This window comes from Manacus candei, unplaced genomic scaffold (genome assembly GCF_025592945.1).
Source record: "Manacus candei isolate 608988 ecotype Guabito, Panama unplaced genomic scaffold, ASM2559294v1 h1tg000035l, whole genome shotgun sequence".
Classification (NCBI taxonomy): Eukaryota; Metazoa; Chordata; class Aves; order Passeriformes; family Pipridae; genus Manacus; species Manacus candei.
Genome location: NW_026138083.1, coordinates 4,776,692 through 4,803,625, shown reverse-complemented (window position 1 = coordinate 4,803,625; position 26,934 = coordinate 4,776,692). Strand labels below are relative to the sequence as shown.

General features: G+C 42.9%; 1 protein-coding gene across 2 annotated transcripts in view; it reads right to left on the bottom strand.

The window, feature by feature from the left end:
- PLCB1 (phospholipase C beta 1) overlaps positions 1-26,934 on the bottom strand; it is a 344,064-nt gene that overhangs the window by 32,322 nt on the left and 284,808 nt on the right. For both annotated transcript variants that reach the window (XM_051792771.1, XM_051792772.1), the window contains exons 28-31: positions 25,497-25,573; positions 25,318-25,407; positions 23,093-23,150; positions 21,907-21,993 (exon numbers count right to left, since the gene is read on the bottom strand). In XM_051792771.1, the coding sequence (XP_051648731.1) occupies positions 21,907-21,993; positions 23,093-23,150; positions 25,318-25,407; positions 25,497-25,573 (312 nt within the window). The remainder of the gene's footprint in view (positions 1-21,906; positions 21,994-23,092; positions 23,151-25,317; positions 25,408-25,496; positions 25,574-26,934) is intronic.

Here is a 26,934-nt window from a genome sequence, read left to right as displayed (position 1 = left end):
CAGCAAAGCCTTTAGTACATGGAGAACACTGTACTGCTTTGAGTTGGAAACAACAGAGGGAAACTTTACTATACACAGTTTTCCTTTCGGAATTTTCTATTAATTTTTGTATTTCAGACACAGATTTAAAACTTACAGCTTAATTTGTCTTGATAGTGTCATTTCAGCTGAGCTACAAATACCTTCCATTTGCTGGGTTAAACTTCAGAGGCTTTTAAAGACAGAGTGCTTCATAAGCTACGTTTCCTCAAACACATATCCTTGGGGAATATCCGGAATCTCTCTTTTTAGCAGAAATGGACCATAATGAACCAGTTACCTGGCATCTTCCATCTCATTTATACTTTGAATTTCAGTGGATTCTTGGCCATTACAGTGATTAGAGTAATCCATGATTTGAAACTCCATGTGGCTGCCACGACAAACAGCCACAACAAACCAAACTGCTGCTGGTGGCCACAAGGTTTCCTGGAATCAAGAAACCTTGCTTTTGGGTTTTCCCTGGAAGGGTTCCTGGGATTGCAGGTAACCCTCCTGTAGTCCCTGCTCAGCGGACCGACTCCGTTACCAAGGTCACCTCTGCAGAGTTGTGTCTGCATCCAGCTGACATTGATTCATGCTGCCAGATGGCAAAGGACAAAGCGCCATCGCTCAACACCACGTGTGACCCACTTACACGCCCAGCAATCTGCTCTTTGAATGCTTGGGAAATGCAGGGAGACTTTGATTAAAATTTTAATTTTGTTTCATAGTTCCCCCACATGTGGCGTGTGCGTTTTGCATACCAGGCACATCTGTTCCAGCAGGGCACTAGCATGATGCCTCCCACTTCCTTCTAAAACAGGGCATATGGATGCCTAAGTGTCATTTCCTCCTGTCCTAAAGGCACTCTCAGAAGTAATTACAAGTTATTGGTTTACATACGGACACCAAATGAAGAGCCAAACACTCCTGTGCTGGCACCCCATGAAAAATAATGATGGCAGTAACATGTCAGCTCTAGAGGAGAAGGATAAAGACACGATACAGACAAAATTCACGTAGGGTTCCTAATCAAATACAGGAAAAGTCATGGGGAGATGCTCAAAGTCTCTTATATATATTTACAGGATAAGCACAACGACATAATTTCTGCCTTAACTACAATGTGCAGGTATGTGGGAATACTACAAGTGACAGTTGGTCAGTGCAGACCAGACTCCCCAAATTGCCGAGGGCTTTAGGAGAGCCATGATTCCCAGACTGAATCAGACCCACAATCTGCCTCTGCCCATGGCCAGGACCAGATGCTGGACAAAGGCAAAAGAGTAGATAAAATAACTCCCACCTTCCAGCAGGCCTTCCTGGTCCCAACCTCTGATACCTGAAGTCTGGCTTAAGTCCTGTAGTTCAGGCTTTAGCAAAGTTTTTGTTCCTGTCAAAGTACTGGTCAACAAAAATTTCAGCTCTGAAAACACTTCATTTCAGAAGTGGTCTCCAAGCCCATTTTGAATCTACTCAGCTTTGACAGATTTTTCAAGGGCTTGGCACCTATAAATGAAGCTGTTAAAAGTCTCAAGTGTCCAGCAGCTCCTCTTGGGAACGTTCAGGACCAGACCCTCAGGGGGGTTCCGTGTGGTGCACGAATGCAGGCACATCCAACTCAGTAACTCTTCTAAATGAGAACAGAAAGCTTTGTAAAACACAGAAATCCTCCAGGCTGTGAGAAAGCAGGGCCCAAAAAGCCTGCAGAGAAGCAAGTCTGACAGTGTACTGTACACTGAGGAGGAGGTGACAGATGCTGGCTGGAAATCATCCCATCACATATTAATCTTATTTATTTGGGGGGAAATGAGAAGGGAAAGCCAAACACAGGGAGCAGCAGTTGTATCATAGTGGAGACAGTGCTAATGAGGTGACTAGAGGTAACAGAGTAAGTGAAAATAATTGGCATAGAAAAGGGTTACCCAGGAAAGTGATAAGTCCTGAAGTTCTGTTACTTGGCTATAAATTAAGTTTGGAGAGAGAAAATAATCCAGAAGAAGTAGCAAAACCCAGCATTTATGTCATTATTGGGAAGAGCACAACAGTTACGGAAAAAATACCAAGCACCCCTTTTCAGAATGAAAAATCAGAGAAATCCCTTCTTCCTTTTAAATAAAAGGAAGCCCGAACATACATTTTAAGCCAAACGTGCATGTGTAAATTGGAGCTTTTACTATTCACAGAACAATAGCTTGTTTTAAAAATACTTTTAAAGTATTTTTATGAAGTAGAATATAACTCTTAGGACTACTCCATGATACAAGACACAAGTGTCTTTGTCCTCAGCAGTACCTCAGCCTCAGACTCTGGTAAAAGCTGATCCTCGTGGCACAAATCTAAATCCTGTCCCTATGTCCATCTGGTGGACGTGTTTCCACAGATTCTGTTCCACATAAACCTCTTCACACAGAATATCTTCAGTTGCAGGCACCAAAAGCACAGCAGAGCCTGGTCTGGCCAGTGACCCTGTTACAAATTTAAGGTCTCTCATTTCCCTCAAACCCACAGCAAAGCTCCCACAGCGCTGCAGAGACAGAGTTTCTGCCCAAAGAACCAGGATCTGACCTGACCTTCATGTGACAACAGTGCTATGCCAAGCACAGGGTATTATTTCTGTAGTTGCTGGACACCACACGTGATAACGGAGCACGAACAGCACTGAATTCAAACTTGCAGTGTCTCGTGCCCATCAGGGCTGTGCAGTGGCACAAGAAACACATCCCAGCCCTGACAGTGCTCACTGAGTGAGTCAAAATAAGCTCTCCCTGGGCTGCTTAGCAGAGCAGCCCCCTCCTTTGCTAGGTCTGATTATTTTTCAACTCAAAAGTCTGTGGAAGGGGCAAAGTGTCTGTTTAATTTGCTGTTGTGTGGGAAAGGGGCCATGGTGTCTGTGACACTGCTTGGAAATTGTTTGCTCTTGGTACAGCCTGCAGTTTTTAAGCAGGATGCCACAAAAAACCAAACATAATTGAAGAGAGTCTCCTTAAATGAGAACAAAGTAAACAGAGATGCTTTTTAAAAATTACATCCCCTCATCCTGCTTCTGCTGTCAAGTCCACTCATTTTTTACCCCCCCTCTTTGGTCCAACTTAAAAATTAATTATCTTCGTAGCAAACAATGTTAAAACTAAAGTAGAAGGCTTGAATTCTTTCTAATGAACTTTAACAAAGTTGTGGGAGACTGTTGGCTGTAGACATGATGCAGGTAAAACACTGAATTCTTATAAATCCACTTGCTGTTAGGGTTTAAAATTGGAGTTCTGATTGTTTGTTTTGCTATGTTTGAGTTGAGAATAAAGACAGCAATGATCCCTGGAGGTCACTCCATGGGCACTAGCTATCATACTTGAATCACAGCCTCAGAGGACAAGCATGTTAGAAAACACTATTCTCACCACTCAGCTGTGGTCTGAGACAATCACTAAGCAATCACAAAAGGGAGAAATCTCTTAAATAGTATGGAACTGGGGTAAACCAAGAATAGCAATACAATTGAACAGTTTTGTTTGGGTTAGTGCTCTGGTTTGTTTTTTAGGAGGAGCTGGATAGGTCTTTATTTAAGGAACGGAGCACACACCATAAATTAGAAAGCATAAATATTTAAAGTTTTGTTGAATGTGTACACAACCTATTTATTATGGCTGAACTTCTTTTTCTAGGCAATAGCTACAAGAGATGTCCTCGAAAGTGATCACTTAGTATAATACTGGGCAAAGGCCAAGAGAAACTCTGTTTCCATAATGGTGCTCTTTATTTTGAAGTGCTACATGGAATGCCTAAATTAAGTCACAGGAGCAAAAAAATGTATGGTATCCAAAACCTTTGCTTGGGCACATATTCCATGGCATCACCCTGTTAATCATTCTGGAGCAAAACAGCTCTTCCCTGGTTCCAAACTCAAGGGATAACTCCTCCAGAGCTGTCAAGCCCGATGCCAGATCTGTTCAGAGAACTGCTCTCTTGACCACACTAGATGTGCTTTTAGGGTTATAACAAAGACTAAGCCAAAAAAACCCCCAAAACAAACCCGCCCAAAGTCCCATAGCAAAGTAGCAGGAATTTAACAGTTCCCAATTTGGAAATGGCTGAGAGGAGAACTAGAACACAATCAAACCCAGTCTCTGGAAACGTGTGCTTGGAGAAAAGTATAGTTTAGTGAGCCTGCAAAAAGTCCTCAAAACCTCAAGGATAGTAAAGAACAAAGGCAAGTGGGGAAGATCAACAGAGGGAGTTTTCCCCTCTCTCTGAAATGGTTACAGAATAAATTCCAGAACTAAAAGACAGGGTCTGTCTACTGGGTAAGGTATTTTCAAGTCATAAGTGCTACTTTCAGGTTCCCCTTGTTTTGCCTCTCTGCTGTCTGTGAAGCAATTCCTGGGGAACTGAAAGCACTGTGAGTGTGTCCCTAGAAATGCGAGTGCCCAGCAGGCTTCACCTACAGTCACCCAGCTCCAGAACACCTCCCTCTCCTCATACCCTGTCATTTACCATCAGCTGAGAGCTGGGCTGAGGTGTCACTGCTGTGAAACTCTAACCAGGGAACCAGTTACCACTTGTCCTCCCCAGCAGAGCAGAATTCCCTTGATCCATGTCCTTGCCCAGCCCCGAGAGGAGCAGGGAGGCACCGCGGCAGGCCCAGCGCTGTCCAATGTACCGCTGGGGCCGGGCAGCTCCACGGGGAGCAGCTCACTCACAGCTATGCCCAGGGATGGACTAATCCTGCCTGGGAACTGCAGTCCAGCTGGGATCAGCTTCCTAGAGAATGTGCCATTTCATACTTCCATACCCCGGCCTTTCTCTTGGCTTTGTCTGTAAAGACGTGCTGCCTCATTTTCTCTGGATGAGCAGCAAAGGCAGTTGATGTTTTCCTGAGTTTCTTTTTTCCTGAGTAAAAGCTTCTTCAGCCAGTTGGGAGGTTCAGAAGGCTCCGAGCAACAGAAATTCAGCTTCTGTTCTTACTGCATTAAAAAGCAAAACCTGAATGTATACCTAGTCTTAATTTGCTTGCACAAGCAAAAGCACAGAGGAAATACAACCTGCCTTTCTCCCTGACAATAAAACCTACTCTCCCTTACTTAATTAGTCACTCTTAAAATTTTAGATTCAAAGTTTTTGAAATGCAAGTGTAAAACATTTAGTCTTAACTTCTATAATTTTTCCTTGCTGTTTGTTATTAAATAAAGACAGGTGTATATATGTATAAACTGCAATAGCACTCATTATTATTCCTTTTGATTTGAAGGCACACAATGCAAATCACAAATCTTATCTGAGCTTCAACTTTAGATTCACCAGTATGTTTGGGGTAACTGAAGCTGCTCTTGAAGAGCCTAACCCAGAGCATCTTGGCACTGCTTTGCCAGGCAACAGAACAGCCAAATGCAGCTCCCAGTTTTCATCTTCCTCCTGCATCTCCAGGCATTCCCTTCCTCATCACCACCTACAAACTGCCCATATCCTCATTCTCTGATACACTTCCTACCGTTTTCTTCCTTCTATTCTTGATGTTTCATTTCCTCTGGAAGCTGAAGAATATATTCTAATAGAACTATATATATTTATAAAAACATTTGCCTTCCTTCATTTCTTACACGAGATTAAAACCACGGGCTGTTTGAGCACAAAGGTGCTGTTGTTTCATTTGCTTGCTGTCCATCCATTTTAGCAGGCAGGAAAATCCTTGAGGACAGGAAAATCCCCAGGCCTCACTCACAGCGTGGGGGGGCAGGTTTAGGTGGTCAGTTAGAAGAGGATCAGAGAGCCCTTGTACAAGATCTAGTGGGGTTTATAGAAAAATCTGAAAGTACTGCAATCTAATGTTACTATATTCGTTTTGAGATAAATAAATAGCAAAGACAAATCACTTTTTAAAGGGCCATTTAAAAATCTTCTCTAACAGCTGATCGAAACCCCAAGAATTATTCTTCAAAAGAGATCTGCTTCACAGACAAAAATTAGGTGCAGCAATTTTGAGGCCATCCCATATTTGTCCTCACATGCATCAAGAAAGTTTCACACCTGTCAGAAGAGTTCATCTCAATTCATCCTTTGCTTAAGGAACGTGATGCCTGTCTCCTTAATTAGAGAGGTTTGAGCTGGCCCTGCTGACACCATTTAAAACTCTCACATTCAATGTAATTTTTAATCAAAATATGTGCCAAAGGTCCTATTGGAATGTCTGTCAGTTCTCTGTTAGTCCTTGCAGGGCAGGAATAAAAACTGGGTTAGGTGAATTGCTTGCACCACTCCCTTCCCTTGAAGGACTTGAGACTCGCACAGGTTTCTTGCAGATATCTAAATTCAGGTAAGATGAGTCTTATCTTACCTCCAGTTTTGCACCTATTGCCCTTGAAGGACTCTTCAGTTACATCACAGCCCCTTTAATTCATAAAAATTCACTTTAAGACTCATCATTTAATTCAGCTGAATTAAACAGTGCAGCAATGTGGAAAGATAAAAGCCTTGAAAATGCAAAGCCTGAGGAAATGCAATTAGAGCATCCCACTTGACCAGTTCTTCAGTTGTTACTCATCACGTTTGCACAGACCCACACAGAAATAGGAAAAGGTGAAAAGGATGAAATATTCCCAGGATAGCAATACTCTGGCACTGCTGGTTGGCAACAGCATTAAACTTTAACAAATGATCTGCAGAACACTCTGCATTTCCATGTATGTGAAGAGGTTCAGACACAAAAAAACCACAAGGCAGTGAAATATTACCTTTACACCAACACTTGGTCTGTTTCTAATGTTCTGTCAGTCACTATTTTCAAGAAAGGAAGCTGAAAGAATCACTGGCACAGAAAACCAACCCAAGTAACAGCAACTTTCTTCATAGACACTGATGTTGTCTATCAACAGTCCACTAAAGAATGCCAAAAAAAAAAAAGAAAAGAAAAAGAGGATGGCATGATTTCAGCCACTAAATAAAATGAAATAAAAAACCTTTCAGAAATGCAGAATGGGATGATTACAGCCCACGGTTGCCTGCTGCTTATGGCACCAGATGAATTTCAAATCATTAAAAGGGTGAATATTCAACATCCAGCCAGATATATGGGATAAAACCACGTGTAGACATCTGGATGCCATTATAGGTAACATTTTCAAAAGGGCATAACTCACTGAAGTACTCCAAAGATGGTGTTTGAGTTTATAATTTTACCTTTATCTCTTCAGGAACTCCAAGGGTCCCTTACACTATGACCAATTCATTAGAAAAACCATGTAATGATCTGCACTGACCATTGCAGTGACCATACACCAGACTCTGTGGTGTTCAGAAATCAAACTGTCAGCCTAAATAAGCCCAAATACCCAACTATTCTAAAAGGCTGATTTGATGTGCTGGATGTCTTTGAAGGACAGTAGCCTAAAACAACAAATAGGAAAGATCAATATATTAAAAAGACAGATACCAGTTTGAAAGTTATGGCTCTTAATCAGCAATTTATAGTAAAATAACTAAAACCTACACCTCCAAATAATAATAAAAAAAATTAATTTAGCAGCCTGATGAATTATTCTATGTAAATACAGAAAAGAACAGGAGAAAAGGTTGCCATTTAAGAGCTGTTTATCCAAGTCATCTCGTTCCAGCAGCGTTTCATTATTCACATTTCTTGTCCCGCGGGCGCCTCATGTGTGTCTGACATCCCTGTTACTGTTATTTGGGAAGCCAGCATGGCCTGTACAGATGTCCCTGCACAGCAGGAAGTACCAGCTGCAGTGGCCAAGAACACCCTGAAAACTATTTAAATTTTTCTGCTGCTGAAATGGTGACAGAGGTGAAATCAAACCACCCAACAGGGGCTGTCTTTGTCAGCAACAGAGAGAACATTCAACTGCACTTCACCTTGAGCTGCCAAGAGAGTTTGGCTATGAAAAAGTACAAATTGGGGAAGAACAAGGAAAAAGTGGAAACTGGGAAAGCCTGACTTCTGGCAGTGGAGAAGAGAAGCTGCTTCATCTGATGGGCTGAGATCCAGGGAAAGCTCAGGCTGATCCGAGCCCTGTGGATGAGGCGGAGGAGCTTCACTGTGCACTGGGATTGTCTGGTGCCTCTGACTGAACATCCTGAGACAGCACAGCCCAGGGACACAACATTCCTGAAGAAAATGCATTGGAAAAGAAACGTCTACAGCAGATAAACCATGGACAGAGGGAATCCGCCACGTTCTGGATCAGTCAGCAGCCTCCACAAAGGGCTACTTCCTATTCAGGCCACAGACTGATTATTAACACTGCAACATGCAATATGAACTGCTAGGGACCACTGCCATAACTGAACATAACTCAGCAGAAATAACCCCCAAATGTCACTCACGAGGAACTGAATCCTAGTTTCTTTACTGGTGGGTAACAGCAGGAAAGACTGAAACCCAACAGCAACAAGTAAGGAATTAAGGAGTCACGGGGAGGTCAAGGACAATGTTGTGGTGTGCATCTTCCAACACTGTGTTCTGCATCAAACAAAGAGGGAAGTGCAACACACAAGATGAAATGAAAGGGGAGACGTGATTAAATTGTGGGTTAAAAGTTGGTTAAGAGGCAGTTAAGAGGCAAGTTAGAAATTTTGCTTCTTTACAAATTAACACGCTCAGGAGACAAAGAATGCCCCCAAAGCCTGTATCTAATTGCTTATTAAAGACACCCATAACTGAAATGGAAGCTGCCAAGCGTTTGAAACATTTTAAAAGCTATTATGTGAAATGAGTAAAAAATACGTAACGTGTAACTGCTGCCGGATATTGCTTTGTTTCCCCCCAGCCACGAGGGGAAGCCTGGCAGGAGCAATATGGTGTGTGCTGGGGGAAGGCTCCTCTGATTCCTGATGTCTCAAGAGCCACACTTGGAGTAACTAATGATCCAGGGCTGCACATGCACTTGCACAAAAATGATATTGTTAAGTTTTGTGTAGCGAGGACTCAAGTGTGAGTGACAGGATAAAGCAGGAAGAGCATCAGGAGCTGCAGAAAAGACTGTGAGGGCCAGTTGAGGATTATCCAGGGGTCCTTTGCCTACTGACAGGAAACTCCTGAGAGAGAAACTGGAGTATTAAATATGAATTATTTGTGGTTTTATATCACAATAATAGTGCACTGCACGCAGTGTAGGATAGAACAGATGATCTTATCCAAGGTAGTTCCACGGGAAAATGCAAATCTAGTAAGGCAAAAGATGGTGTGGGATCAATTACTGCTCCAAAGGCAGCTCCTCATATAAAACCTAGGCCAAGCTGTTACTATTCTCATAAGGTGAATAACACACCGAGAGTGTTTCATGCTGTTTTATTAATATTGCCTGTTGTCACAGGCTTTTGCATCAGACAGTAACTCTGCCCAGTGTCTGAAGGAGAAACAGGAGCCTTGACCTGAAAAGCCATCACCAATGTTACTGGAGAGCAGTGCCCTCAGTGGCAGCTGTGCAAAGCCATTTGCCATCAGGAAAACAATCAGCAAGGCACCACAGAAAGGACACTCCCCAGTGCCCTCTGCACAGTGAGTAAGTGTGTCTGCAGGTGAGGAGACAGTGAACTCAGCAAACCAACACAAAACGCCGCAGAATTTTTTTCACGATATGTCATCGACTCTAAATGCTACAATTTTCTGTATTCCTGTGAGCTAGAAAGTCACATTATTTTTTAATGATACAACAAACTGCGAGCGAATCTGAGTGAAATGGGGTAGGGAAGGGTTGAGTAGAGGAGCACTGATGACAGCAGCATCACAGGCAAGGTGATCATCACCGAGTTTCTGTACTCTGCGTGTAAAGAAAATTAAAAATGTTGGGATGCTGCCCTTCAGCCAAAGATAAAATCAAAGAAAAATACAAGAGTTCAAAAAACCAGAGGATCTCGATTAGTCTGTAAATGTCCTTACACAACTCCATGACTGAGCAAGTGATGTTGGGTACACAATAATTACATAATGAGAGCAGCAAGAAGTCTGGTACATCTTGTCTGCAGGAGCAAGAATTGCCTGCCAGAATAGAGCAGAAAACTCAGGGTAGAAACATTTCACTCCTCGAAGTATCCCCATAACACAGAATGTCAAACTGTGAAACTACCCCTACTAATCTGAACTTTGTCACAATAAATTCTCAGTGATGGAGCTTTCCCCATCTCCCACGCCAGACGGGGCAGGTAGGGAGGTCAAGGCATCAGGATAATCCCAGGAAGCAGGAATGCCTGACTAATAAACACGGAAGCAAATTAAAAATGTCATTTCCAATTAGAAAAATGAGAAAGGGAAGTGATTGGAAGAGAGGGAACATTTGTTTTCAAGCTATCACACTAGGCACTCCCAATAAACAGGAGTGAAAAAATAAACAGTGCTAAGCAGAATGGTTTATGTGGCTCTGGAGGTAAAGATTCCATTAAGAGGAGAGAGTCAACACATTAATTGGGAAGCCACACACAAAGGGAATGCAGGATGGCATTTTGATGCTTCCCTTGTCCTCTCCCCTGCCAATCCATCTCCCTGGTTTGCAATCTGTCAGTATTCACGACGTGTTAATCTTTGGGATGAGGATATAAATGTGTTTGAGCTCCTTCTGTATGAGAGCCCTGAGAAACAGGTACCTGCTTAAGCACTGCAAAGAGCCTCTCCTTGGAGGGACCAGTCACTGCAGTTTACACAGGGATTGCTAAAAAGAGAATTTACCTAGCAGTTAATTCTCAATGAAACCCTCCTTCCATGACTTTCTCCTATATTTACTATCTAATTTGCATTTATATACCCCTTATTATCTAAACACCTCAAGGTCTCAAACGTGCTTAACCTAACAAATCCCTAATATTGTTCCAGGAGCACCGGGGAAGTTGCACACAGATAAGCAGGAATGATGGTAATTGATGTTGTCTAAGGCAGGCACTGGAGCCACAAGGTTAGGGCTGTGTTTGCTGCAGAGTGAAATGCAGGGGGTGAGGCCTCTGAACCACTGATCAGCTGCTGCTCATTCCTGAGCTGCACGGCCACGCTCAGGGCTCTGTGCTGCTTTCTCTTGGCTCGACCAAACCAGGTCAGTGGGGCACCACACCTTTTCAGACTGTCATGAGCCAGTCTGGAGATCACTAATACCATTTTATAACACTGAATGTTACACTCTGCAAGGCTGTAACTGTAGTTTCACAGGCGCATCCAAAATGTACATATCAAACTAATCTCTACAATCACAGCACAGTCATGTTCTTAATATGCCTAGTGAGCATGTGTGCATAGGCATATGCACATCTCTCAAAAAAAAAGACAGTGGGTAACATTATGGTACCACAGAAATTACTCCCCTCCTCTTATCTCCCGGTAATTGAGGTCTCTTTCTGTTGCCAAGAGGGGTTTAGGAGGTTTCTCGGACTTATAAGTCAAGGGTGTTTGTTTCACTAAAACTGGCATAAAATTGCTTGTCAGCAGTCACCTTCACTTCAAGAAATGAGTGAGACAAATCAAAGGAAATGTAGAATATTGCTGGAAACTGTACTTGAACAATTAACAGGACTGATCAGGTCCGAAAGAGGAAAAAAACCCCAACATACAGCGAAGTATTTTGATATAAATACATTTAGATCTATTCATGCTGAAAATATAAGCTAACAAGTTTTGTATCTGATGAAATCCAATCTTTCGCCTCCAAACTCTCTTGTCTGTTTGGCCCTTTCAAAACAAAAGCACTGCAGGTGTTGCAGCCACACACTGGTTGCACCCTGTTGAATAAACCTGGAATCCTTGAACTGCTCGTCAGAGTAAAGTCCGTTGGGCTTACAGCTCACAGACTCCTGAGCACAGAACTCTAGGTTGCCACTAGGACATATCCAATCCCTGGATATACAGTGAAAAATCCAGTAATTGAGAATTAGCCAAGAATCTATACTGCATTTCCCAGTACACCTCCTTTCATTGGTATTTCTCATTTTCTCCCTGATGCCTTCACTAGTTCTCAATCAGACGAACATCAAGACTCTGGTTTTTCTTTCAGGTTTTTTTAGGGGGGGAGAAGAAGAACAGAAATTGTGAACTTTCACCATGCTCATAACATGGAAAACTCAATATGACAAGACTTCATTACAAGTTAAAAGTTAACGTTACAAGACTTTGCCTTGACCAGCCAGGCTCCCACCTAAGCTCCTACCTGGATTAGGCCTACCCTTCTCAGGCAGATCCTCTTATTCCACACAAAGCTTACAGACCTCTAGGACTCCACAAAAGAGATCATTTACAGGTACAGAGCTGCAGTTTACGTGCTTAGTCACCCTCCACAATCTCTGGGCAAGAATCCCTTTCCAAACAAGGGCTGAATAATGGGAAACGCACTGAGTCACTCCAGTCCAGCCGATAGCCCGGGATCACCCCCAGCCCCTGGGTTATGCAACTGCAGCGACTCTGGGGAGCTCCTGTGGCAGAAAACACTGATTTGTTGCAAGTGAGTCACAGGAGAAATTTAATGAAAAGAAATCTTTCCAGGGAACATCCTTCCCAGCTACTCTGCTACTGACTCGAGGGCTGCCAGACCCTTGAGAGCTCACCCACACTGCACTGCAAATATGTGCTTGAGGTGCTGGTTGCCCTGTCGCTTTTCTGTCCCTTCTAGATGTGCAGGGTTTTCTTCCCCTACCGAGCTGAGTACTCTTCAATTCCTGGGAAAGATCCTGCCTCTCAAAACAACAGCATTTCTCGTTGCAGAAATGTTTGTTGTTTCTAAAATCAACCCAGCTGCCCCCCTGAAACGGGCTATTCTCTTGATGGTTTTAAATACCCTTTTTAATTCAGGTCTACTTTTGAAACTCTCACAGTACCTTTGCTGTTTCTGTTACACCTTTCTAACATTTTATTTTTTGTCCTAAAGTGTCTCAGTGTAAATAAGATGAACCCAGCACCCATCTTGTGGGTGTCCTGCTTAAAGCAACTTGCACCTTTAACAGGCACTTCAGTGTCCACGACTCCCTCCTGTACAGACACACGGAATTATTTCCAGTAGTGCCTCTGCTCTGCAGGCTGATTCTGCACCAAGCCATGAACACTATCCTAACAAATGACCTGCACATACAAAACTGTTCATACACTACAAGCTTTGCAGGACCACTGATTTTATTTCTCTGTCCATTAAAGAACATATTTTCCCCCCATTTTATGCATTTTAAAACATCCCTCTAATGAGTTCGCACGCCAAGCATTAATATTTCTTTTAACATTTTTCCATTAGCTGTGTCAAACCGAATCTCACATCATTTGTCACGTTGCACTGAAGGTCTGATAATTAAGAAATATGTTGCTGCTGTAGCTCTAATGATGAGCATGGTTGTACAGAGCCTTTGGTTCTGCCTCTGTGGTGTTTCTCTCTGACTGACTGAGAGTGTTGAGCGTGTGTATGAGATGCTGTGTGTGCACCAGGAATGCCTGTGTGCACCACCGTGCATTTCAAACATACTACCTAATGCACACACCATGCATAATGTAGCTTGTGTTTTATAATGTATTTTCCTGGAGTATTATCCCAGCTCACGGAAAGGTGAAGGGGAGTCAACAGCTTGCAGTGCCCTGTTGCTCGCTGAGATTTAACATGCAGAGCACTTGCCTTTGCAGAACCACAAACATTTCCACAGCACAGACTTCTCTCGTCAGGCTTAAATATTGTGCAGCCTAAGCTAAACATCCTGACACAAAACGTTTGCAGTCCCCGGCTTCTTTAATTTTTTAACATCTCTTTCAGTTGTTTTCTCTTCAGAGACCGCAATGTTAACACACCAGTTAGTTTCGTGCTCTGTTTTCTCACAGGCACTTGCTACCTTGCTGGCCACCTGTCCCCTCTTTGGGAATTTTTTTGCTGTGGAAAGCAGTGACTGCTGCACCACAGGGAGTGCAGGAGTGGGTCAGAGGAGTGCAGGGCCCGAGTGACAGCCGGCACTTTGCCTTAACCCCAACACATGTGCTCTGTGGTCGAGCAGAGAATGGGACAGTGCAGGTGAAAGTGTTCGAGGCCACCGAGAACAGATAAGGGGCCTTCCAGTGTCACACACTATTCACTCCAGGGTGGCATTTTCTTGTCATCCTCAGTCACCTACAGTACACAGGGGAACCCTCTGTGCTCTCTCTAGAGGCAGTGTGCTCTCTCTAGGATGTTATTATCATCCTGAACTCGACTTTGCAGAAAGAAGCTACATATTCATTTTCCCCACCCATTTCCCAGTTTTCAGTCTATGGTAGAACACACTGCACTCTTCTCTGCATAGGAATTTCACTTGCTTTGACAAGGACTAACTATTCACAAATATCAAAATTATAAGTTAGGTCTACTTCAGTAACTTATGCTTGCCCAGAGAAGCTGTGGCTGCCCCATCCCTGGAAGTGTCCAAGGCCAGGCTGGATGGAGCCCATAGCAACCTGGTCTAGTGGAAGGTGTCCCTGCCCATGGCAGGTGGGTTGGAATGAAATGGTCTTTAAGGAATCTTTCAACCCAAACCATTCTCTAATTCTACGTTTCAAGGGGAGAAAACGTAGCTTTTACTTTTTGATGTTTATTACATGGTTGATCACTTTAATAGCAATTTAATATTTCCTTCTTCTCCCTTTAATTGATCTGCTTTCTAACTCAAATAAAGCACGTAAAAGAATTAGAGGAACAGTGCAGAACTGTAAAATCTGCTACTGTACAAGCAAAGTATTTTCTTGCTTTTAACCAGTGGGTCTGTTTGCACGTGGGGATGGGTGTTCTGAAACAACGACCCCACTGCCAGGAAAGGAGGTCTCTCCTGTCAGATTGATGGATCATCCCGGCCTGTGCCTTTAGGAACTGGGAACACACATCTTTTATCTGCATAATGGTAAATAACGACACCTTTATTGCTCATTAGTCACACCTAGTTGGGCTAATCTGCCATCCAGCATCTCTGGGATGCGGCAGGAGCCACAGGGGTGGTGTGGAGCAGTGTGGATGCAAAGCTGGATGGGGCTTGGAACAACCCGGTCCAGTGAAAGGTGTCCGATAGCAGGGGCCGGGAATGAGATGGTCCTTAAGGCCCCTTCCAACCCAAACCATTCTGTGCCTCTCACCTCTGCACAGTCCCAGCAGGGAGCCTGGGGGTGCTGCCTCTGAATTTGGGTACAGGGAGTTACTTTGGGTACAGAGAGTTAGTTTGCTTCCCCTCCAGCCATGTGGGAGCTCCTGAGCAGCAGGGACCTCTCCCGGTGTTGGGCTGTATCCCACAAAGCTGGACAGCAGTGGGGAGCAGCTGGGACCACAGCACAGCCTCAGCTCCACTTCAGATTTCATCTTTCTTGTGTCAGGAAGGCTAATTAAATAATTAACCACAGTGTGCCGAGAGATGAGCCACGTGCTTATCTTAGGGAGGTAAAATACAGAACAGATTCACTTGTGCAAATCAGGAAAAAAAAAATCCACAAAGTTTCTTTTTTCCAGGAAGAATTCTCAAATTTGTGCCTTTTTTTGTTTTTAATATAACTTTCTGTGAATCCTTTTGTCCACAGATGGTAGCTGGGTTCTAAAATCACTTCTCTTAAGAGAACATGACCCAACTTAACAGTTCTAATTTATTAGCATGCTATCCAGGAACATCTCACTACCCTTCACAAATCCAATCTGCCTGCCCCATGACCTCCATTATGGGCCATCCTCTTGCCTTCACTAACGTGTTTAAATCACCAGCGACACTGCTCACTTGATAATGTTCCTTTTGATTTACACCAGCGAAACACTGAAAAAAGTCTGCCCTTTCCAGTAATTTATCTCCCCTTTTATTGCAGCTCCACATCAAACCCAAGATTTCCTCTGACTTCCACTAGAACGATCCATGAAAAATATCTCCCTCTATCAATAAACTCCAATTTAATTTGACCAGATTTTCATATTTCTTGATGTTTACATTCTTCCTACAAAGGGTTGGTGACATTTTTATTTAAATGAACTGATACCAGCATTCAATAAAATAAATTAAAAAACCATTCTCCATATTCACACTGGAAATGAGTTGATTTGTTCATTTCAAAGTTAATGTTGCCAAGAATATGTAACTGCAACACTGAAGACACTTAATTAGCACAACAAATATCACCCCAAATTGTTAGATGTGTCTTTTATGACCTGATACCCATTTCTCACACTGTAATATTTATTCTGCTGGGAAAATAAACAATCACTTAAAATGTGGATTTGTGAAGAAAAATGTAAACAAGCAAGGTCTTAAAAATATCCCTCTGAGCATCCTGTTATTGGGACTGGATTCTTTGGATCTCAGGCCTAGTGACGAGGTAGTCACTTCACAGAACTTAAGCAAGTTTTATTGGTATAAAACTGGCACAGGATAAAGGTCAGACTGTTTAATTTTAACGAGTGAAGTGAGATTATTTACTACTCAATTACCAGGCTGAGAGTGCATTCAGCAGAGTTTATCCACTGGGAGAAACAGGAAAAAAAAAAAAAGGGACAACCCTGGTTTCCCCTAAAAAAAATACTGTGCAGCTGGGGACTGCTTAGCAACTGCACTAATACAACACTTCAAAAACCATCAGGGCTTAAGCTGTTCTAAGTTTATTAAATAGACAGTCAGGCTGATGGTCACTTGGGGCTTAACGCTGAGAGGTGCTGAGCAAAGGGCCAGGATCCTCCAGGGAACAGGCTGGGAACACTGCATCCCAAAATTTAAATGCAACCTCTGATCCTGAAGTGGGAAGATGCCAGATGAAGTCACAGGAAGATTGGGAAATCTCAGTCTAGATTTTGGTTTTTTCAAATATTCCCCTCAAATATTTGTTGTTCACTGAGGCTCAGAAAATTCCATTCATTTCTCCATGCTGCTGCCCATTTAATGAGGTAGAGAAACATTTTATTATTCCCCTCTGATGAATACAAAAGCACCAAAACCCGAAGCTGAACAGCGAAACAAACAGTAAATTGTTTCAATCCTCTTAATTCTCTGCTTTTTTTGGCAGATAATGCCACAAATAATTCTAGTTTAGCAGCCACAGATTCAAGGGAGATTTCTTTTTAAACTTTGGAAATGTTTAAATTGAGCGAACTAACAAAAGAAATTTTTACCTAAACGGGGAGAAAATAAAAGGAGAATTTTTTAAATATTACACTGGCTATCAACTCATTTCTTTCCTGTTTTTCTTTGCAATGAGTCTGCAGACTAGTGAAGGAGGGCAACTTCCACCACTCAACCCAAATCCAGGCAACGCAAAGTCTCCTGAAACTCAGTAAACTGAAATAACCTTTTGCTCCAAACTCCTTCCCCCGAATTCTTGAAGAGTTGCCTGAGGTTGAGCTGGAATGCCTTTGGAAGTGTCTGAATTAAGTGCAGTTAGCCCAAAAGACAGCTTGGCTTCCCGCAGAGGTGTAAAGGATCAAAAAGGGATTGTGGAGGACAGGGCAATGTTGTCGTGAATTATGCAGTGAGCTGACACGACACTGGAATACTCATCAAAGTTCCTCAGAGCTGTTCCCTTCCAGATGAGCAAATAGAGCTCTGAGGGTAACTGAAATAACATCTAAAAGTGCTGTAAAACACATTTGCTGACCCTGTGTCAGGTAACAGCTCCATTTAACTCACCGGCATCATCTGCATGAGAATGACCCCCAAGTGTCACCTAAATCACAGGGCAAGCTGCAGCCTTTGGAGCAATCACGTGGGTTTAGATATCTCAGGAAATCAGAAAGCATCGATCTGAAATCTACAGATTTTCAAACACCTTCATTTCTATAACACCAGGGAGAAAGGAGTCAGTGTCCAGACCCTGGAGGGCCTTTCCAGCCCTATGGAATGGGAAGAAGATCCCGGAGTCATGAGAGGCTTGACTGATGCAAAAGATCAGCATCCTGTTAATTTGTTCTGTAACTTAAATATTCATCATTTTGTGCCTTCATAAATTTTTCAGGTGCAGTGTTAATATTAATTTTGATTGGACGTAGAAGTGTCAACTCCCGCAGGGTGCAATTAATAACATGTGCCAAATTAGGAGATCATAAATGTATGAAAGTGAGTTAGCATGCATCAGATGCCTCTATTTTCCATTATCAAGAACTGATTGACAACGTTTAAAAATTGTTTTCATTATACTTTTCGAGGAGAGAAAAAAGGAGTTGCACACCTTAAGGCTGTACATTCTCTTCATTCATTTGGAAGGGCGCAGAGCTGTAACACTTAGGGCAAAGTTTGCACAGCTCCTGGTGCCTCTGCAGACCTGTTGGACCTTCTCCCACAGACAAAGCCCTCCCTGAATATGCCATTTTCCACATCCCTCCAGGAGCCCAGCCCACCTGGCAGGCCTTGGCTATGCTGGGGCTGTGGTCAGTGTGAGCAGAAACACGAGCACGGGCTGAGGAACCACAGGAGTTACATCTCCCTTGGCAGTGGGGCTGCAAGAGCACGGCCCACTGGAGCCCACAGAATGCAGATAACTCTGCTGGGAGCAGGAGCTGACTGCAGGAGCAGCTATTGTATTGAGATTTAAGTGTAGCTCTGACCCGTGAGCATGACTAACAAAACTCCCATTGATTTCAATTAGAGGAGGCTTGGGCCTATTTACTGTAACTGAGTCGATTCCCCGAAAAATAATTAATTCCTTGTCGTGTCTCACGTGTATTGATTTTTGTAATTACAATGAAATTGGAGGCGAGGGTGTGTGTGGGGGGGAAGGAAATGCACTTGATTTATGTTTAATTTGATGCACAAGCTGTCGAGGACACAGAAATTGAGACACAATGACCATGCCCGTCCTCCATGGACCGCTCTGAGCTCAGATAACAATGTGAGCCAGCACATGGAGAATCCAGAATCACACCCTGCTCTGATACACACTGCAGTGGAAAGAGCTGTCTCTCTGCAGAGCCTCCACAGCAGGCAGAGGAGATGCCCAAGGGGAAGAAGATAAAGGCAGGACAAGCTTAATGTGTATAAGTGACTAAGAGGGGGAGACAAAGAAGCAGAATGGGAGAGAAAGAAAATACAAGTTGTTGCTGATAATATAGCTGCCAGTAGATAATGCAGGGAAAAATAAGGAGTGATAGAAAATACAAACAGCCTTGCTGGGTAATGATGCTGTGAGGAAAGAGCAGCAGGAGAGATCTGAACTTTGTTTCCCATATGATTTCACTAAAATGGTAAGACAGAGAATTTTTACCTTGAGTCAGTCAGCACTTGACTTCTTAACTAGGTGATAGTCTCCTTTGCCAAACATGTTTGTGGGAGTGGTTGGCCTGGTTACACCAACACAGATTTGATTATAACACTCAATTCCTAGTTTCTGCAGCAGCAGAGATTAGTTTTTCATAAAGATCTCATCATTATTTACACAGATAGAGTATGACCTTTGGGCCTCACTAAAGCCAATGCTTGCCCTGACTTCAGCAGTACCACAAGAAGTTGAAGAACTGTTTCCAACTTTATGCCTAAAAGCACCAGTTCAGGAAGTTTCCAGCTCTTACAGGAGAAAAAAAGCTTTTTGCTATACAATAGCCCTGCAAATGAAAGCTGCAAAACAGCCTTACATCCAAACATTAAAAAGAAATGACATACATGAGGGAGAGGCAGAGTTTAGGGTGTAAATCAGTCTCAAGTTAAGCACTTTCATCTTGACATATGGTATTTTAAACAAAAAAACCCCCAAACCCCTGCCTCCAGTACAGGGAACTGACTTGCATCCAGTCTGGGCAGTTTCTAAAAACTGTTGTCTAAAATGTCAGCACTCTGAGGCAAATTTTCTTCTGGTGACCTCCGCACGCCACAAGAGAGAAAGCTGCAAACTCACACTTTGAGAAAGGCCAACAAAACCCCAGCAGTGTGGCAGCCCTGCTGGCAACACTTTGTGACACAGGATTCTTCCTGGCTGGGGAAGAGCTCTGTGCACAGAGTCAGAACACAACAAACTGTGAGTCAGTAATAAATAACCTCGTGGCAGTGACTGATGATGGCAAATCTGTCTCCAGTGGAATTATTGGGAAGAATACTGAAGATTCTTTCCCTCTTAATATATTAAGCTCTTTGTTTGGGGCCAAGTTGATACTGCCAGAAAACCCTTTTAACACGGCTAGCATAAATTTTAGTGGGTGTTTGAAGCAGGAGAGGCTGGGCTGTTAAAAAAGCAGCCCCCAGGAAGGCTGCTGCCTGCATAAAATACATCAGCTCTCCTCAGCTGGGAAATCATTTGATCTATTTTATATCACAGGCCCTGTCACTAAGGAAGCAAATATGGATATGAAATACGGACGCGAAGCAAAACATAAAAAGAGACTTAATAAAATGAGTAATTATGTTTTCCCTAAATCCTCTCATGCAAGCAAGAGGCACACACCACCATAAATCCAGCAAAGTGCCTGTTTCAGTGCGTGGGGAAGGAAAAAAAGCCCTGCAGCCAGGCCCTGGGAGACACATGTACTGCAGAGGGTGTCTCAGGAGGGCTGGAGAGTGATGAGCACTGCAGTGCTTTCACTGGTGGCCAGATCCAGGGGAAAACAGGGATCTGGAGCTGCTCTGTGCCATGACCTAACGCTTGGCACGTGGACAGCTGATGGAAGAGTCTTACACTGCCAGTCCAGCACAATCTTTCAAAACATAACTCAAGTGCTCAGTGACAAACTGTCAGTGCTTTGTGCTACTCCTCAGTACACCAATAAATTAAAAAAAAAAATAAAATCAAGAATAAAAGAAAGAACACGAAGAGAAGTAATCAAGTGCTCAAGTATTGAGTAAAAGCCAGTGTTAGAAGTACTTGCAGATTATTCTTTGGCATTTTAAATTCCAATGTTTCAATTCCAGTTCACATGCCTGAGAAGCTCATGATCCTACAGCACCAAATATAAAACATAATATTATGTATAGTCTTTACACCCAGATGCCCACAACATCAAAAAGTTCCACCTCATTTATGAACATGATTTTAAAAAGATGAGTGGGAAACTGGAAGTGCAAACATTTTTATTTTTCCAAAGTACTGCAAACTTCTGGCTATTCAGACCTTAGCCTAATTTATTCTCTGGCTATTTCACAGAAATGACATGACAACACTGATTAATTCACACCCAGTGCTAGAATTCCAGCTGTAATACAAGCACAAAACATTAGAACTGTGGACACAGACAAGAAATGAAAAGTGAAGCTGAGGACACACGTCTGAGCAAGAGCAGAAGAAATGAAAGCAGACATGACACAATGGGCTGTGAAGGATTATACTTGGATATGAACTCTGCTGAAAACAAGTCTCCCTCCATATGGAAGTCTGATTACATAGTTCCCTACGTCTTTCTACAGGAAAAATCACGGACAGGTGGAGGGCTCTGAGCCTTCTCCACTGAAGTCAAGGGCAAGACTGCCACCAGCTTTACTGGGAGCAAGAGTCAGCCCACAGTCACAAAGATCAGAACATGTATTTCAGAATGTCACAGTGCAGATGCAACACAAAAACAAAGGGAGGAAATCCAGCAAGCAATGCAGAATATTAAGCACTATTATCACGGAAAAGCTCGTTGTTTTGCACAAAAATACATCCTGACCAACGACCACGAGCACCTGCGGGGAGCATGCTAAGGAGATATCTCTTTTGCTTTTCGAATGTAAACTGTGTTTTGTTCCCGTGCCGCTGGGGCACAGAGGAGGGAAGGGCACACTCTGCTGGCCAGGAGCACCTCTCACACTGAAGGCTTCTCAGCAACACGAGTGCTAAAACACTTAAGCCCAGTTTCTGACACCTGCACCCGGAGTGGTGCTCCACGCTAGGCTGCCACTTGACTTTTTTCACCCTGAATATTAGTGACGGTGGCTTTGAGGCTGCCAACGGATCCTCTCATGTTTAAACATCAGCCTACCTGCTGCAAGAACACTTTCTTCCCTGAAGGACACTTTTAGCAGTGTAACATATGTTCAAAAACTCTTTACCTTAGGCTTTTCATCCAGTATTTGCTGACGGATCTCCTTGTGTTTTTCTACAAGTTTCTCCTGCCTTTTACTCTGAGCATCTTCTAGCTGCAGGAACATAGAAGAGAAGCTTTTTTCAGAGACTGCACAGCCTCACTTTCCCATCCCTTTCCCAACAAACATATCATCCATTAAAATCAGAAAGTTATCATCAAAACTATCAGTAATTCCAATATAAAATTACACACCACTGCTCTAACAGTTGGGTGTGAACAATGTATCTCAGATTTCACACATGGGATTTAGAATCAGAAATGTCTAAAGGACTTGCAGTAGACTCCTAATGCTATCAAAAGCATAATGCAGTTTTTAAAATTACATTATTTTGCTTTAGTTTTTCTTATACAAGCTGTGAGAGACGGACCCTGCTCCCAGAAGAAGGGGATTTGCATCCTGGAGTCCTAAATGAACATGCTGATCAATTTTGGGCCCCATGTAATAAAGCACTCAGACATGGAATTAACTCCAACAGGAACTAAACATGCTTAGTTTGCTAATTCTTCAGCTTGCTTCCTAAATCAAGGCCTTCCTGAGAGAAATGAACTTTTGAACTGAACTATCTGTGCACTGAAATTAAGAGAAAATTCAATAGCTGCATATGTTTCACAGTGATTTCACACATCAAAACACTGCAGTGCACACTTTCAGCCCAGTGTAAACCACCCACAGCTTCAGAAAAGCTCAAAGCTAACACCTGTAATGAAATTCTTTGACTTGTGTTTACAGAGCTCACAGAATGCTTTTTACATTTCAGCAACTGTACAAATCCAATTACGGTTAAAATATACTCTGCAATTAAATGTTTATTGACTTTCAGAGTTCCTTATACAATCTTTGCATTTAAAGACAGAGCAACCAATTAAAAAAACTGTTACATTTTCCATGAGTACACAAAGGATATTCAAAGATGAAATTGTATTAAAATCTGCTTCTCTCAGCACCATCCCTCAAACACTGACTAATAATTAACGAAGAACTGTCTGAAATTCCAATTCTCCTTTAACTGGAATGGGAAGAAAAGTCTACGCTGCACCTGTGAAGCATCAGTAGCTGCAGAAGCTCGAAATCTGCAGTTTAATATCACCCAGGAGATGAAAGCTGACATTTTATCCCCACAAATGAAAAATAAACACATGGCCTGCCATACCCTCTTTATGTACTGCACCACCTCCTGGATGTAGGATCGGATCATTTCCGTCTTCTCTCTGGGGGGGGAGCAATCAACAAATTATTGTGGTCAATAACATCACACCAACGGATTTTAATGCCCTCACCTCTCTGTGATCTAATTAGGGTCATGTTGTGAATGTGGGGATCTGACTAATTAACTTTGGTGCGCTTGCTGCAGGTGCCCCTGTAACATCCTCACTGTAGGAAGGGCTCAGACTTCCCCGTGCCCTGCACAACAACCCCCTGCTCTTCCACGACGGGCTTTTCCCACAGGATAACGTTTGTTGGTGTTCCCAATCGGTCTGGGAGCACACACAGCCATCAGCAGACACACAGTGCCACGCTGTGGCACTTCATGGAGCAGAGAAACAGCCTCTGTCAGAGCAGGGACTGCTGGTGACAGCCAGGGACGGAGATCCCATGGGGAGCAGGGCACACGTGACTGGGGTCCCCACAGAAACTTGGAGGAAATACTTTAAGTCATTGTGTGAGACAATTATTTCGAAGCCATTGGTCAAAGGCTGAAGACAAGACATAAAAGCATATAAAATAACAATCTGTGGGTACTTCAGCTGACCAGTTTCAGGACAGAATTCTAAAATGGAATTGCCTCAGTCAAGATCAGCAAATTGCTGTTCAGGTGGCACTAAAATCATGTGGTTTTAGGCAGCTACACAAGCCCGGGGTGGACTAAAGAAAATTAGGTAAGAACCATTAATACAATATATCATCTCTGTGCAAAATTCTCTCCCAAACCCGAGTAAAAAGCTTTAGATAAACAACAGCTGAGTCAGACTAACTGGAATGGGATTCACCAGAAGGTCTTGCTGCCCCCTGCCCTGCTGCCAGCATGAGGACCAGCTGTGTCACAGACAGAGGAAAGCTGAGTTTCCCATGTCATTCCCACCTCACCCTTCCCAAAGGCTCTTTAAAAAGCCTGGCAAAGGAAAGCCCTTGGGAAGAATGAGAAAAAAAAATGAAAGGAAAACAAAAAAGAATTGCTACTTGTCTGTTCCTGAGCCTTTCTCACTGGTGTCCCATTAAGCTCTCAGCAAATCATTTCCTACTGCCATTGATTTTTTACTGCTGTAACATTTCCGTAATGCCCAACTACCTTTTTCTAATACGAATTCCAGGCCCCCCTGACCAGCTCTAACCATATTAAGTATTTCTCCCTCTTTTTCACAATCAATTATTCTCATTTTGTTAATTTTTTTCAGTGGACGTTTATTAAAATCCTATAGCAGTGATTCTTAAATCATCTGAAGCACTTCACCTCTTTCAGTGTTACCCAATACACAGATTGTCTGCTGAGAGGCTCCAAAACCTGGGTAACCCTTTTCACCTGTAGAAAACCACACACAGTTGTGCATTTGTTAGGTGGTAAACCCCAAACATTTCCGATTTTCTTTTTTGTTTTGTTTGTTCCTCTTGTATTTTTAACTGCCCTTAAGTGCTACTAAAGTAAAGACTGGTCACAAGAATAACAGTGCAAGATAAAAAGGCTCCATTTTCTTTTTGAGCTACTTGCCAAAACAAATGAAGGAGGGCAAACAAACCTAGATGCTGTGCCCTTGGGAAGAATAGAACCAACCTGCACAACTAGGGTTTGTGTTGTCTGGTGGTGCATAAGTGAAATTAATACTCCCGTCCTTGTTCAGAAAAACTGCACCCTCAGAGCTCAGCTTTCCTCTCTCTCCCACCCAAAGTGACACCATCACTGGAGGAATCACTAGCTGAAAATCTGAGGGGAATTTATCACAAAAACAGAGTAAATCTAAAGTATGTTGTTGCTATTTCTTCTGGAGAGAAACTTTGAGTTAAGAAGAAAAGATAACTCAGGAATAAAAATCTAAGTGAAGGTGAAATCAAACTCTGTAGGAACTGAAGCCACTAAGCCTATTTATCCTCAGAGGAGTAGTGTCTGGAATAACAGCATTTTGGGGGATTGCTCTGTCATGCCCCCACCCCACACACCAGCACCTCTGCTGCTGACCCAGGCTCCCCTGCTCCCAGAGCAGGAGATTAGATTAGTGCCAGGAAATGGGATCAGTATCGTGGAAGTCAGGACTCCACTGCTCTGGTGAGGTCTGACTAAAGGCTGCCTTCTGTTTAGGGTCGAGACCTTTCTCTGATTTTCCAGTTGGGAAAACTCTGGCCTCCTCATAACCTACAAGGATACGGATCCAGGGGTATACTTACTCTTCCATTTGATTTTTATCCTTGGACTTTGCTTCTGTGATCTTCTCCTGCCTCTTCTTGTCCATTTTTTTCTTCAATTCTTTCTTTTCTCTGAAGCATAAAAAACAAAGGCAAGTTCAAAACATATCTAAACAAACCCCCAAGGAGCAGCAACCAATGGTGAGGGGAACAGTGCTTACTTTTCACATGTTTCTTTTAGTTTCTTTAGTTGATTGTTCTGACACTCCTCTGCTACATCTGTCAGCTTCTGAATAAGCTAAAAAAAAAAAATCCCAAGAAGCAAAATTGTGTATTTGCAGCTAAATATTACACAGGCATCCAAGTTTCCTCAAAAGCCTGCAGCAGAAAGTGTTACGCCATTCCCAGATTAATTCCCAGAGATCCAAAGTCAGTCAACATTCTTATCAGTGTAAACACATTATTAACTGGTGGGAGTTCAGCCAGGCTGGTGTGTGCCCGACTTCCACAGAAACTACTGCTTCTCTGTGCATCCAGGTGGTTCAGTTTCCCCACATTAAAATGTAAAACCAAAACATGTGTTGCGGATTTTACCTCTGCTAGGGATCGAAACGCCCGTGATAATTCAGAGATGGCCACAAACTGAACCTGCACCACACAAATTACAAACTGAACTCCCGTGTCACTGAATAGCCAAGAAGCACAGACGAGCATGACCTGCATTTTGACAGCAGAATCATGGATTCAAAAGGATCTGAGTGGCTGGTTGGGAATCTGCTGCCCAGTGCTGGGTCCCACCTCATTTGTGCTGAAACCCCAAACCAAGTCCCAGCCCTGTGGTGGGGATGCTGATGGGAGAGGACACACAGACTTCAATGAACAGTGAATAAAGTGGGAAACGGGACCAATTTGGTTTAATCACCCCCCCTAGTTTAAGTTTGATTCTGTAAAACAAACCCTGTCAGGGTGATGGGCCAGGAATACATAATAATTATAGCTGGTCTGATCCAGCTTTTCATTCTTTAGATAAAAGGATACAGGTACTGACAATAGGTTCAACTCTAAAAGAAAGACATCAGAGGGGATCTCGCAGCTGCAAGGCAGATTTTAATTGGAATATTAACTCCTGCACAGTTCAGAGGGAAAACTGTCTGAGAGTTCTGTGCTAAAATATGAATTTAGTCGGACACTGCGTGCCTGGATAATGCCAAAAATGTGACTTTGCTTTTGAGAAAGGCCATTTCCCATTTTGGAAAGAGAAATGAGTTACCTTACAATATAAGCCCAACTATGTGGGTCCAAAATGGTTCATTTTTATAAAAATTTAAATCTCTAAGCTGCAGCCCCCAACTGTTACTTGAATTTGTGCAAAGGCCTTGCTGAGATATATCCACACACATCACTCCTCTGATCTGCTCTTTTTGGACATCAGGGCAGAGCAGACAGATCACTTCACCCAACAGTACCGAGGCAAAACATCAGGTAATCGAAAAAACCGCGAGAGAGGACTGTCTGGAGTTAAGAAACAGTTTGCACTCTCATAACACCCGTCAAAAGTATTCCTTTCTGCCTAAGAATGTCCATTAGCATCAGCTGCCATCTGCCCAAGCTCCTCTATTTCAGCTCAGAGGGCCTATGATCCTGCTGTAGCTGTCAGCC